This window comes from Lepus europaeus, chromosome 1, assembly GCF_033115175.1.
Source record: "Lepus europaeus isolate LE1 chromosome 1, mLepTim1.pri, whole genome shotgun sequence".
NCBI classification, from domain to species: Eukaryota; Metazoa; Chordata; class Mammalia; order Lagomorpha; family Leporidae; genus Lepus; species Lepus europaeus.
This window is the reverse complement of record NC_084827.1, coordinates 140,527,028-140,539,758: the sequence shown is the minus strand read 5'-3', so window position 1 is coordinate 140,539,758 and position 12,731 is coordinate 140,527,028. Positions and strand designations below refer to the sequence as shown.

General features: G+C 40.3%; 1 protein-coding gene across 1 annotated transcript in view; it reads left to right on the top strand.

The window, feature by feature from the left end:
- PGAP1 (post-GPI attachment to proteins inositol deacylase 1) overlaps nucleotides 1-12,731 on the top strand; it is a 71,330-nt gene that overhangs the window by 7,216 nt on the left and 51,383 nt on the right. The window contains exons 3-4 of the mRNA XM_062189479.1: nucleotides 3,038-3,213; nucleotides 11,522-11,693. Of these exons, the coding sequence (XP_062045463.1) occupies nucleotides 3,038-3,213; nucleotides 11,522-11,693 (348 nt within the window). The remainder of the gene's footprint in view (nucleotides 1-3,037; nucleotides 3,214-11,521; nucleotides 11,694-12,731) is intronic.

Below are 12,731 nucleotides of genomic sequence, written 5' to 3'. Positions count from 1 at the left end.
TTCTCCCTTGTATGTGGGAGCTAAAATTTAAAAACAAAAAAGGAAAGAAAAAAGAAATGTCTGTGTATATCAGTATTGCTGCAAATATTATAGTTTTGTAAAACTTTGTATTATAACTTTGTCAAATCAATGGTTAAGAATATTATACTATTATAGTTTTAATGATATTATTTTAAAATAATACAATGTGAGAGAAATTTTTGTATTCAGTTATTGTTTATAGCCATTGTCTATATTTCCACTAAACTAGGGTCTTTTTGCTTTTTACTTGTTAAGCTTCTTATTTGATGAAGGATTAAGCCTTTTTACTGTAATGTAATTTTAAAATATATTATCTCAAACTAAAATAAAAGGGAGGAGTGAGGGTAGGAGGGAGAGAGAGAGGAAGGGAATATCATTATATTCTTAGAATTGTATCTACAAATCACTGAATATATTAAAGACTAGCTAAAATTTAAAATTAAAAAATAAAAACAAATTTTGAAATTCTGAACACAAGGAGTCTTCTAAAAAGTTCATGGAAAAATGTGTGTTATGAAAAATCTGAACTAAGCATGGATTTCAAATATTTTTGTAATAAAACTTATATTTTAATTTAATTTTCCATGAACTTTTAAAAGTATTTTTGTATCATATAAGCTATGGAAAAGACTTAGAATTTTGGTCTGTTAGAGAGCTTTGGGTAAGAAATTTTATAATCTTTTTTTTGTTAACTGTTGTGTTTGAAATATTATACATATTCAGAGAAATATATAGAACATAGATATTCACTTTAAAATTATTGTAAGTGAATTCCCACAGAACCAAAACCCAGGTCAAGAAGCAGAAGATTTACAAAATCGGGGCCGGCGCCGTGGCTTAACAGGCTAATCCTCCGCCTTGCGGCACCGGCACACCGGGTTCTGGTCCCAGTTGGGGCACCGGATTCTATCCCGGTTGCCCATCTTCCAGGCCAGCTCTCTGCTATGGCCCAGGAAGGCAGTGGAGGATGGCCCAGGTCCTTGGGCCCTGCACCCGCATGGGAGACCAGGAGAAGTACCTGGCTCCTGGCTTCGGATCAGCGCGATGCGCCGGCCGCAGCGGCCATTGGAGGGTGAACCAATGGCAAAAAGGAAGACCTTTCTCTCTGTCTCTCTCTCTCACTATCCACTCTGCCTGTCAAAATAAATAAATTAAAAAAAAAAAAAAAGATTTACAAAATCCTAGAAATTTCTTGTGTCCCTTCATGATTAAAACTCCCTCCCTTCTTTCTAGATGTAATCAGAATGCTAATGTTAAGACAGTAATTTACTTAACTTTCTTTGTAGCTGTAATACCTAAGTGTGCTTCCCTAATATAACTTGTTTATTTAGAGGTATTTTTAAACTTTGTAATATATAATTATTAAGTATGTATTCTTTTGTGTTGTGTCTTCTTCCACTCAGCATTATCTTTAAAATTCATTCATGTTATCGTATGAGCTGTGACTCATAGATTTTCTTTGATCTATATTGTTCTGTTGTATGACCATAACATAGTCTATCGATTCTGTCTTTGGAAATTTGGGTTTTTTACATTTATTGGAAATTAATAATAATGAATATTCTTCTACATGTACCTTGGGACACATAAACCTGTATTTCCATAGGATGCATACTTACAGGCATTAATTCCATGTCCTGTGTATCCTTTCACAGTATTCTGACTGTGCTGACTTATATGTGTATTCCCACTACTATTTCCCTTTGTTCTACATCCTTAACAACATTGGAGTTGTCATATTTTAAAATTTTAACCTATTTAATAGGTATATTTACTCTAAAAAATGATCATTCTGGCTTTGCTTTGAAGAGAATTTGTTATAAAAGAGCAAGATTGGAAACAGAGAAGATACTGAACATATGAGTCACCAGAGAAATGAAAATCAAAATGGTCAGCACTTCCAACCTACTAAGATAGTTATAATCAAGAAGACAGACACTAGCAGCTATTGGAGAATGTGGAGAGAAATTTGGGAACTCTTTTATACAATTGTGATGGAATGTAAATGGTGCAGCCACTTTGGAAAACAGTTTTCAGTTCCTTAGAGTATTAAACATAGAACTGTCATATGACCAAGCAATTTACTCTCAGGTATACACTCAAGAAAAAATCAAAGTGTCCATCCACACAAAAACTTATATACCAATGTTCATAGTAGCCATGAAAAACTACTCATAGTAGCCAAACAGTGAAAATAAAGTACTGATACATGCTACACATGGATGAAGCTTGAAAATGTAATGGGAGGTGAAAGAAGCCAGTCACAGAAGACCATCTATTATATGACTGCTTATATGAAATGTCCAGAATAGGCAAATCTGTAGAGACAGAAAGTAGATTAGTGCTTGCTGTGGGGTTGGGAGAGGTAGAGGAATAAAGGCTGATTGCTTATGGTCACAGAGTTTTATTTTTGAGATGATTAAAAATGTGATAACATTAAACTTCAGATATAGCTGTATGATGCAAGTTACATGGTAACTTGTATAATATGTAAATTAGTGTGTCTAGTATATGTTTAAAAACTGGGAGTGACAGACAAGAGGTGATGGTATGTGGATTAGGGATGTAGGGTGGAAATGATGAGAAGCCTCAACTGGGAATGTATTTGAAGGTAGAGCCTGGCAGGATTTACTGATGGATTAGATATCAAGTGCTAGAGAAAGAAGTCAAGGGTGAGTATCCAAACCAAGTGATGAGCAGATATTTCTTGTGGGAACCTTCTTGTTCTTAAAATCCTCATTAATGTGACAAATTCTTATTTCCTATTCACCTAAGAATCCTCACCTTCCTTTTTAGCTATTGCTGCCTGAAATGAAGGGGAAACTGAGTGACTTGTTTGTGTTTTAATTATTTAATTAAAAAATATTTAGGGCATATTGTATTCCAGGCATTCAGCTGTTGTTGTTCGCTCTTTTACGTTGGTACCATTAGTGGATGATAAAGTTATTAAGAGATTTTGAAGCAAGAATGGATGAAACTTTAAAATTTTTTGGTAAATGTGCACTTTTCTCTACAGTTCGTTCTATTGGCTCTATTGCACTTAGAAAAGCAGAAGACATTGACTTCAAGTACCACTTTGACTTCTTTAGTGTGAACTTCAATGAGGAACTGGTGGCACTGTATGGTGGCAGTCTTCAGAAGCAGACCAAGTTTGTGCATGAGTGCATTAAAACAATTCTTAAACTCTACAAGGTAAATGATGAGCATGCAGCTCTGTAGTGGTGTAGTGACCAATCACCAGCTTTTATTTTTTTAAAGGGACTCACTATATTTTATGTGATTTATTTACTTGAGAGGTAGAGTTACAGACAGAAAGAGAGGGAGAGACAGAGAGAAAAGTCTTCCATCCACTGATTCACTCCCCATTTGGCTGCAATGGCTGGAGCTGGGCCAATCTGAAGCCAGGAGCCAGGAGCTTCTTTCAGGTCTCCCACGTGGGTTCAGGGGCCCAAGGACTTGAGCTATCTTCTGCTTTCCCGTACCGCAGCAGAGAGCTGGATCGGAAGTGGAGCAGCCTGGACTTAGACCAGTGCCCTATGAGATGCCAACACCACAGGCAGAGGCTTAGCCTAATGCACCACAGTACTTTAAATCATGTATTTGTTTGTATGGAAGTTGAAGCAAAGATGACTCAGGTGTTTTGTTGATTTTTTCTTTCTTTCTTTTTTTTTTTTTTTTTTTGAGAGCTTGGCATTTTGAACTCGGTGGTGGTTTTGAAGTTTAAATTCAGTTTACAAGAAACCTTCCTTTTTAAAATTTTCTTAAAAAATTATTTACATTTCATTTGAAAGGGGAGGAGAGGGGAAGAGATATATCTTCTCTTCACTGTTCATTTCCAAAATGCTCACAACAACCAGGGCTTGGCCAGTCTGAAGTCAGGAGCCTGGAACTCAATCTGGGTCTCCCACTTGGTTGACAGGGACCCAAGTATTTGAGCCATCATCTGCTGCCTCCATTGGGGCACATTAATAGGAAACTGGATCAAAAGCAGGGTAGCCAGGACTTGAACCAGGAACTTCTATGTGGGATATGGGTCATTTCATGCAACATCTTAAATGATGTGCCAAATACCTTCCCCAAGAAGATTTTCTTGTAGTTAACTAAGAAAAAAAAATTTGTATATAAATTAGGAGCACAGTGGTTGTCCTAAAAACCATTGGTACAGATTTTTGCTTCTATCCATGGTGGAGTAACAGATTCTAGATTAGACTCTATTGAGACTAAGCAAGATACCTGAAGCACCCATTTGCAGATGTTGGCCAAGGACCATGCTCTCTGAAAAAGTGAGTTTTGTCATTGCCATAGCTTTCTGCTTAGAAGACCATGGGGCAAGTAGGTAGAGAGCTAGGAGTGTACATTGATAATCACTGAGTGTCCACCTCAGGTATAAGAAAGAAGAAGGAATGTTATGTCTTTAGAGGAATTTCAAAGAGCATCAAAGAAAAGTAAAAATCATTCTGCACCAGCAATTCTTAGGACTAAATTATAACTACCTGTTGGAGCTGCTTTCTCCCTTGACATGACCCTGTGCAAGTCCTGGAGAAAACAGCTACTGGGGAATTAGATGATGAGTTGAGATTTCAGAGGCCATGTGGTGCAGAGAAATAGAAGTTCTGGCCAGCTAGAGTGGAAGAAACTATCTGAGCACGTTTGGCGTTCAGCTGAGAACTCAGAAAGGACACAATTTAGAATAGGACTACTCTGGTCCTAAATTAAGCACTACTTCAGTGTCCACCTTAATGATGCTTAAAATACAAACCTCAACAATTTCAAACAAAGTTAAAGATTTAAAGTAAAAATGCATGTAGTAAGGGAATAGATGGAGCCTCTCAGTGGAGATACGGCAACTACAAATGAAAGAGAAAGTTTGGAACTGAAACTATACGTATTAGAGATGAAAAATTCAGGAAGTAAGCTTAAACAAGATTGAAGATTACAGAAGAGATAACTGGGTTTTTTTTTTTTTTTTTGGTTTTTGTGTATTTTTGTTTTTAAGATTACTTATTTATTTGAAAGTCAGAGTTAACAGAGTGCGAGATCTTCTGTCTGCTGCAGTGGCTGGAGCTGGGCCAGTCTGAAGCTAGGAGCCAGGAGTTCCTCTGGGTCTCCTTTGTGAATGCAGGGGCCCAAGCCATCCTCCACTGCTTTCCCAGGTGTATTAGCGGGAGCAGGATCAGAATTGGAGCAGCCGAGACTCACACCAGTACCCATATGGGATGCTGGTGTCACAGGTGGTGGCTTTACCTGCTGTGTCACAGCACCATCCCTAAGATCACTAGGTTTGAGAACAGGAAAATAAAAACTAATCGATATAAAACACAGATAATCAAAAGATGAAAAGGACAGAATCTGAGAAACTGCGCTGAGCAGCTTAGCACATATATAATTGCAATCCTAGATAAAAGAAAAATAGGAGGGGAAAAAAATCAAAGAAATAATGACCCCTAAATTTTTAACCCATAGACCCAAGAAGTCCACAGTATCAAGCAGGATAAACACAAGAAAATTACACCTGAATATATCATAGACATACTGCTGAAAACCAAAATAAAGGGAAAATCTCAAAAGCAACCAGAGAAAAATCCTTTACTTACAGAGAAAGTAAAAAAATTACTACTAATTTTTCATCAGAAATAATAAAAAATAACATCTTAAAGGTCTTGAAATGTTTTTGTTGAGGGGACTCATTCTAAAATTCCATATCTAAAAAGTCCTTCAAAATGACTAACAGTAAATTTTTAGGCTAAAACAGTAGTCCAGGAAAGTAGGATGAAGTGTTCACAAAGCTCTGAATGAAAATTGCCAAGAATACTATCAAAATAGATGAAATCATTATATCAAAAAGATACCTGCACCTCTATGTTAATTACAGTACTGTTAACAGTAGCCAAGATACTCAACTGAAATATTCATTATCAGATGAATGGATAAAAAAAATGTGGTATATATATATATGCACAATGGAATACTCTTCAGCCATTATAAAGTATGAAATCCTGTCATTTTTAGCAAAACGGATGGCACAGGTTGAGTTAAAATAAGCCAGACACAGAGACAAATGCTGCCTGTTCTTTCTCTTATGTGGAAGCTAAAACAACAACAACAAAAATCTATCTATACTAGAGGCTGGGAAGGATAGTAGGAGTTTGGCTTAAAAAAATTAGAAGCTTGGTGTAGTTCATTACCTATGACAAATACGCCAATGTAAGATGTTAATAGGGAAGCAGAGTATGGAGTATATGGAAATTCTATGCAATTTTTGTTTTATAAGTTTAAAACTATTCTGAAATGTGAAAAATGAATATTATACTCAGCAAAACTATCATTCAGAAATGAAAAGAAGGGGTCAGTGCTGTGGTGTAGTAGATTAAGCCTCCGCTTGTGGTGCCAGCATCCCATATGGGCACCGGTTCTCATCTCTGCTGTTCCATTTCGGATCCAGCTCTGATAGCCTGGGAAAACAATGGAAGATGACCCAAGTGCTTGGACCCCTGCACCCACATGGGAGACCCAGAAGAAGCTTCTGGTTCTTGGCTTCAACCTGGCCCAGCCTTCGCTGTTGTGGCCATTTTGAAAGTGAACCTGGAAGAAGCTTCTGGCTCCTGGCTTTGGATCAGCCCAGCTCTGACCATTGTGGCCATCTGGGGGAGTGAACCAGCGGATGGAAGACCTCTCTCTCTCTGTAACTCTGCCTCTCAAATAAACAAATCTTTTTGTTTGTTTGTTTGTTTTTTGCATTGTGGTGCAGTGAGTTAAGCCACTACTTGCAACACCTGCATCCCATACAAGAATTGCTTTTTTTTTTTTTTTTTTTTTTTTGACAGGCAGAGTGGATAGTGAGGGAGAGAGAGACAGAGAAAAGTCTTCCTTTTTGCCGTTGGTTCACCCTCCAATGGCCACCGCGGCCGGCGCATCTCGCTGATCCAAAGCCAGGAGCCGGGTGCTTCTCCTGGTCTCCCATGCGGGTGCAGGGCCCAAGCACTTGGGCCATAGCAGAGAGCTGGCCTGGAAGAGGGGCAACCAGGATAGAATCTGGCGCCCCAACCGGGACCAGAACCCGGTGTGCCAGCGCCGCAAGGCAGAGGATTAGCCTGTTGAGCCATGGCACCGGCCTTTTTTTTTTTCTAAAGAAGAGAAATGGACTTTCAAGGACAGCTAAAAACTGAAGAAATTCATCATGGCCAGACTACCCCTAAGAAATGCTTAAGGGATTCCTGTATTAGAAGTGAACGAATGATAACATGGAAACACACAAAAGTCCAAATCTCAATAGTAAGGCAGGCAGATACACAAAAGATAAAAAAGAGAGGTGGGTGTTTGGCTGAGTGGTTAAGCTGCTGGTTAGGATTCCTGCATCCCATATTACTGGAGTGCTTGGTTTTGAGTCTTGACTCTGGGTCTCATCTCCAACTTCCTTATACTACATACCTTGGAAGGCAGCAGCAAGTAGTTGGGGTCCCTGTCACCCAAGTGGAAAACCTGGATGGAGCGCTCAGTTCCCAGCTCTGGCCTGGCCTAGCTTCAGCCATTGTGGGCATTTGGGAAGTCCCCTAGCATATGGGAGTTTGATCTCTATGTCTCTCTACCTCTCAAAGAAAAAAGAGGAAAATTCTAAAGAGTCATGTTTTATTTTTGCTTTCTGAATTTGATTTTCTATGTATTAAGGATTTTTTCACCTTAGTTAAGGACTATAGTTCTATAATTTATTTTTCTTGTATTTACTAAGTTTTAATGCCAGAGTTATATTGGTTCTTAAAATGAGTTGGAAAGTGTTTTATCTTTCTCTGTTTTCTAAAAGAATATATTATTGTGCTATTATTTCTGATTTAAATACCAAGTAGTATTTAGGTCCTCAGCTATCTAAGGGGCATTTGTTAAAGATATTTTATTTATTTATTTGAGAAGTAGAGTTACAGACAGAGGCAGAGATAGAGATAAAGGTCTCTTCCTTCTGCTGGTTCACTCCCCAAATGACCACAACGGCTGAAGTTGAGCTGATCTGAAGCCGGGAGCCACAAGCGTCTTCTGGATCTCCCATCTGGTGTTGGGCCATCTTCTAGTGCTTTCCTAGGTCACAGGCAGAAAGCTGGATCCGAAGAGGAGCAACCAGGACACGAACTGTTGCCCATATAGGATGCCAGCCCTTCATGCAGTGGCTTAACTGTCTATGCCACAGTGTCAGCCCCTCAATTTTTAATTTTTAAAAAACACGTTGAGGCTGGCGCCGTGGCTTAACAGGCTAATCCTCCGCCTTGCGGCGCCAGCACACCGGGTTCTAGTCCCGGTTGGGGCGCCAGATTCTATCCTGGTTGCCCCTCTTCCAGGCCAGCTCTCTGCTATGGCCCGGGAAGGCAGTGGAGGATGGCCTAAGTGCTTGGGCCCTGCACCCGCATGGGAGACCAGGAGAAGCACCTGGCTCCTGGCTTTGGATCAGCGAGATGCGCTGGCCGCGGTGGCCTTTGGAGGGTGAACCAATGGCAAAAAGGAAGATCTTTCTTTCTGTCTCTCTCTCTCACTATCCACTTTGCCTGTCAAAAAAAAAAAGTTGAACAATTATGCCAGTAATTTTGGCATGCACATAAAATGCACATATTTCTTTAAAAATGCAAATTCAGAAAACAGAAATGCAAACACAAATTTTTTTTTTTTTTTTTTTTTTTGACAGGCAGAGTGGACAGTGAGAGAGAGACAGAGAGAAAGGTCTTCCTTTTGCCGTTGGTTCACCCTCCAATGGCCGCCGCGGTAGCGCGCTGCGGCCGGCGCACCACGCTGTTCCGATGGCAGGAGCCAGGTGCTTCTCCTGGTCTCCCATGGGGTGCAGGACCCAAGGACTTGGGCCATCCTCCACTGCACTCCCTAGCCACAGCAGAGAGCTGGCCTGGAAGAGGGGCAACCGGGACAGGATCGGTGCCCCGACCGGGACTAGAACCCGGTGTGCCGGCGCCGCAAGGCGGAGGATTAGCCTGTTGAGCTACGGCGCCGGCCCAAACACAAATTTTTGAATTGTGTGTCTATATAAGAAATTACATTTTAAGGGCCAGCGCCATGGCTCACTTGGTTAATCCTCTGCCTGTGGCACCGGCATCCCATATGGGTTCCGGGTTCTGGTTCCAGTAGCTCCTCTTCTGGTCGAGTTCTCTGCTGTGGCCCGGCAGGGCAGTGGAGGATGGCCTAAGTGCTTGGGCGCCTGCACCTGCGTCAAAAACCAGGAGGAGGTACCTGGCTCCTGGCTTCGGATCAGTGTAGCTCCAGCTGTGGCGGCCACTTGGAGGGTGAACCAAAGGAGGGAGTACCTTTCTCTCTGTCTCTCTATCTCTCTCTCTCATTGTCTATCTGTCAAATAAAAAAAACAAATTACATTTTAAAAATCATACCCCTGGATGGAAGATCTTTCTTCTTATCTCTCTTTCTGCCTTTCAAATAAATAAATAAACCTTAAAAAAATTAAAACATAAAAATAAAAATGTTCTCAAATTTGTGTTTTTAAGAGTTTTTTTTTAAAGGTAAAGTAGAAGGCAAGGAGGGGATAGGAGTATTACTTTATTGATTGATATTTATTTATTGACAGGCAGAGTTAGACAGTGAGAGAGAGAGAGACAGAGAGAAAGGTCTTCCTTCCGTTGGTTCACCCCCCCAGATGGCCGCTACAGCCCGCACACTGCGCCTGTCCAAAGCCAGGAGCCAGGTGCCCCTTCCTGATCTCCCATGTGGGTGCAGGGCCCAGGTACTTGGGCCATCCTCCACTGCCTTCCCGGGCCATAGTAGAGAGCTGGGCTGGAAGAGGAGCAACCAGGACAGAATCCAGCACCCCGACCGGGACTAGAATCCGGGGTGCCGGTGCTACAGGTGGAGGATTAGCCAAGTGAGCCACGGTGCCGGCCTAAGAGTTTTTTTGTTTTTGTTTTTTAAATGATTTATTTATTTGAGAGGCAGAGGCAGAGAGAGAGGGAGAGGTCTTCCATTTGCTAGTTCATTCCCCAGATGGCCACAGCGGCTGGAACTGAGCCGATCAGGAGCCAGGAGCCTTTTCCTGGCCTCCGACATGAGTGCAGGGGTCCAAGTACTTGGGCCTTCTTCTACTGCTTTCTCAGGCCATAGCAGAGAGCTGGATTGGAAGTATAGCAGTTAGGACTCAAACAGGTGCCTATATGGGATGCTGGCACTGCAGGCAGTAGCTTTACACGCTACACCACAGCACCGACGCAAGAGTATTTTTTAAATTTAAAAAGTTAGAAATAGAGCTACCCTGTTACCCAGCAATCCTACTGGGTATATTTGCAAAAGAAATTAGTATATTGAAGAGATGTTTGCACCCCCATTTTTATTGTAGCACTATTGAAAATAACTAAGATGTGGAATCAACTTAAGTATGCATCAGTAGCTGAATGGATAAAGAAACTTTGTTATATTTTTACATTTGGGATAATATTCAGCCATTAAAAAAGATGAAATTCTGTTATTTGCAACAACGTGAGTGAACCTGTAGGACATTATGTTATGTAAGATAAGCCAGACACAGAAAGACAAATACCACATGATCTCACTTATATATGGTATCTTAAAAAGTTGGTCTCAAAGAAGTTCACATTAGAATAGTGATTATCAGAGGTTGGGTGGGAGGTGGGGTAATGGGGAGAGGTGAGTAAGTTCAGTGTTGTAGTTAGAAGGAACAAGTTTGGTGCCCTTTTACACAGCAAGACTTCTATAGGTAATATACATTTCAAAATGGCTAGAAGAGAGGATTTTGTATGTTCTCACCACAAAGAAATGTTAAATGTTTGAGGTGATATAAATGCTAATTATTCTAATTCGATCATTGCACAGTGTGTACATGGATCAGGACATCACATTGTACCGTATACATATGTGTGATCATGTGTCAATTAAAAATAAAACTTAAAAAACAAAGCTTGTTAGTGAGACTGAGGATAGTGTTGGAAACACAAAAGATATTTTAAAAAGCATTTAAGCAATATCTATATTCTTTTAATTTGAAACACATAGTTGTCAGTGAATGTTTGGAATGCTTATTTACTGGTAAACCCTAGTGCACAGTAGAGAAACAATTCAGTGAGTTAAGAAATACTAACATGATAAGGTAGGATATTGCTATAGCAACTATATTTGTCAACTTTTTTGGTGGTGGTTTCAGTTGCAATTAATGATTTGTTATAAAATCTAATATTCTGGCTTATATCAATATAGTTATACCTCAGATTATATACAACATAACAAATGATACGAACATGATTTGCTAAATCAAGTATTCCAATTTTGGTTCAGAACTCCAAAGTATACCTGTTAAAAATGTTTGGCAGAACACAAAATGGCAAGAATACAGTAATTGAAATCACATGAAAATATTTTTGTACTTTATGATGAAAGATTATATAATTTACCTTTCCTGTTTTCTGTAACTTTGCTCCTGCAGAGAGAAATATTTTTTAATATTTTATTATACTAAACCTTAATTATGCTTTGTTGATTTTTTTTGAAACAGGGTCAAGAATTTGCTCCAAAAAGTGTGGCAATAATTGGTCATTCTATGGGTGGCCTTGTTGCAAGAGCGTTGCTTACACTGAAGAATTTTAAACAAGATTTGATAAACCTTCTTATTACACAAGCCACACCTCATGTTGCTCCTGTGATGCCATTAGATCGCTTCATCACGGGTGAGTGCTGCTGACGGAAACACTGACTGCCCATTGTTGTTCAGGATTAGTGAAGTAAATCTCTAGCAGTGCCCTTTAGGGTGTACTACAAATTCCTCTGTGTGGGCAATGGCTCCTTTGCAGATCAGCACCTCCAATACTGAGCACCTTGTGTCTTTCAACTTATGCCCGTGATTAAATTACTCTTAGTTTTCTTTGTGAATAACTTCTTAACATGTTTGATGTGTGTTTTTTAATTCCTGGGCTTCAGCTTCATTTTCCCAGAGGATAATTCCCTGTTTCTTAAAATACATTTAAATTTCTGTGCTGTTAACTGTTTCAGGTTTCTTCAAAATTATCTTATATGTAAGTAAAATAATAGCAATATGTAGCTTTTATTTTTTTATTTTATGTTTATTTAAAAAATTTTTTTTTGACAGGCAGAGTTAGTGAGAGAAAGAGACAGACAGAGAGAAAGGTCTTCCTTCCGTTGGTTCATCCCCCAAAATGGCCGCTACGGCCTGCGCGTTGCGCCAATCTGAAGCCAGAAGCCAGGTGCTTCTTCCTGGTCTCCCATGCGGGTGCAGGGCCCAAGCACTTAGGCCATCCTCCACTGCCTTCCTGGGCCGCAGCAGAAAGCTGGACTGGAAGAGGGGCAACCGGGACAGAATCTGGCGCCCCAACTAGGACTAGAACCTGGGGTGCCGGCGCCGCCAGCAGAGGATTAGCCAAGTGAGCCGCAGCGTGGCCTTATTTTTTATTTTTTTTTTAAAGATTTATTTATTTGAAAGTTAGAGTTATACACAGAGAGAATGAGAGGCAGAGAGAGAGAGAGAGAGAGAGAGGTCTTACATCTGCTGGTTCACCCCCTAATTGGCCACAACAGTCAGAGCTGCGCCAATCCAAAGGCAGGAGCCAGGAGCTTCTTCCAGGTCCCCCACATGGGTGCAGGTGCTGAAGGACTTGAGCCATCTTCTACTGCTTTCCCAGGCCATAATAGAGAACTGGATCAGAAGTGGAGCAGCTGGCACTCAAATTGGCGCTCATATGGGATGCCGG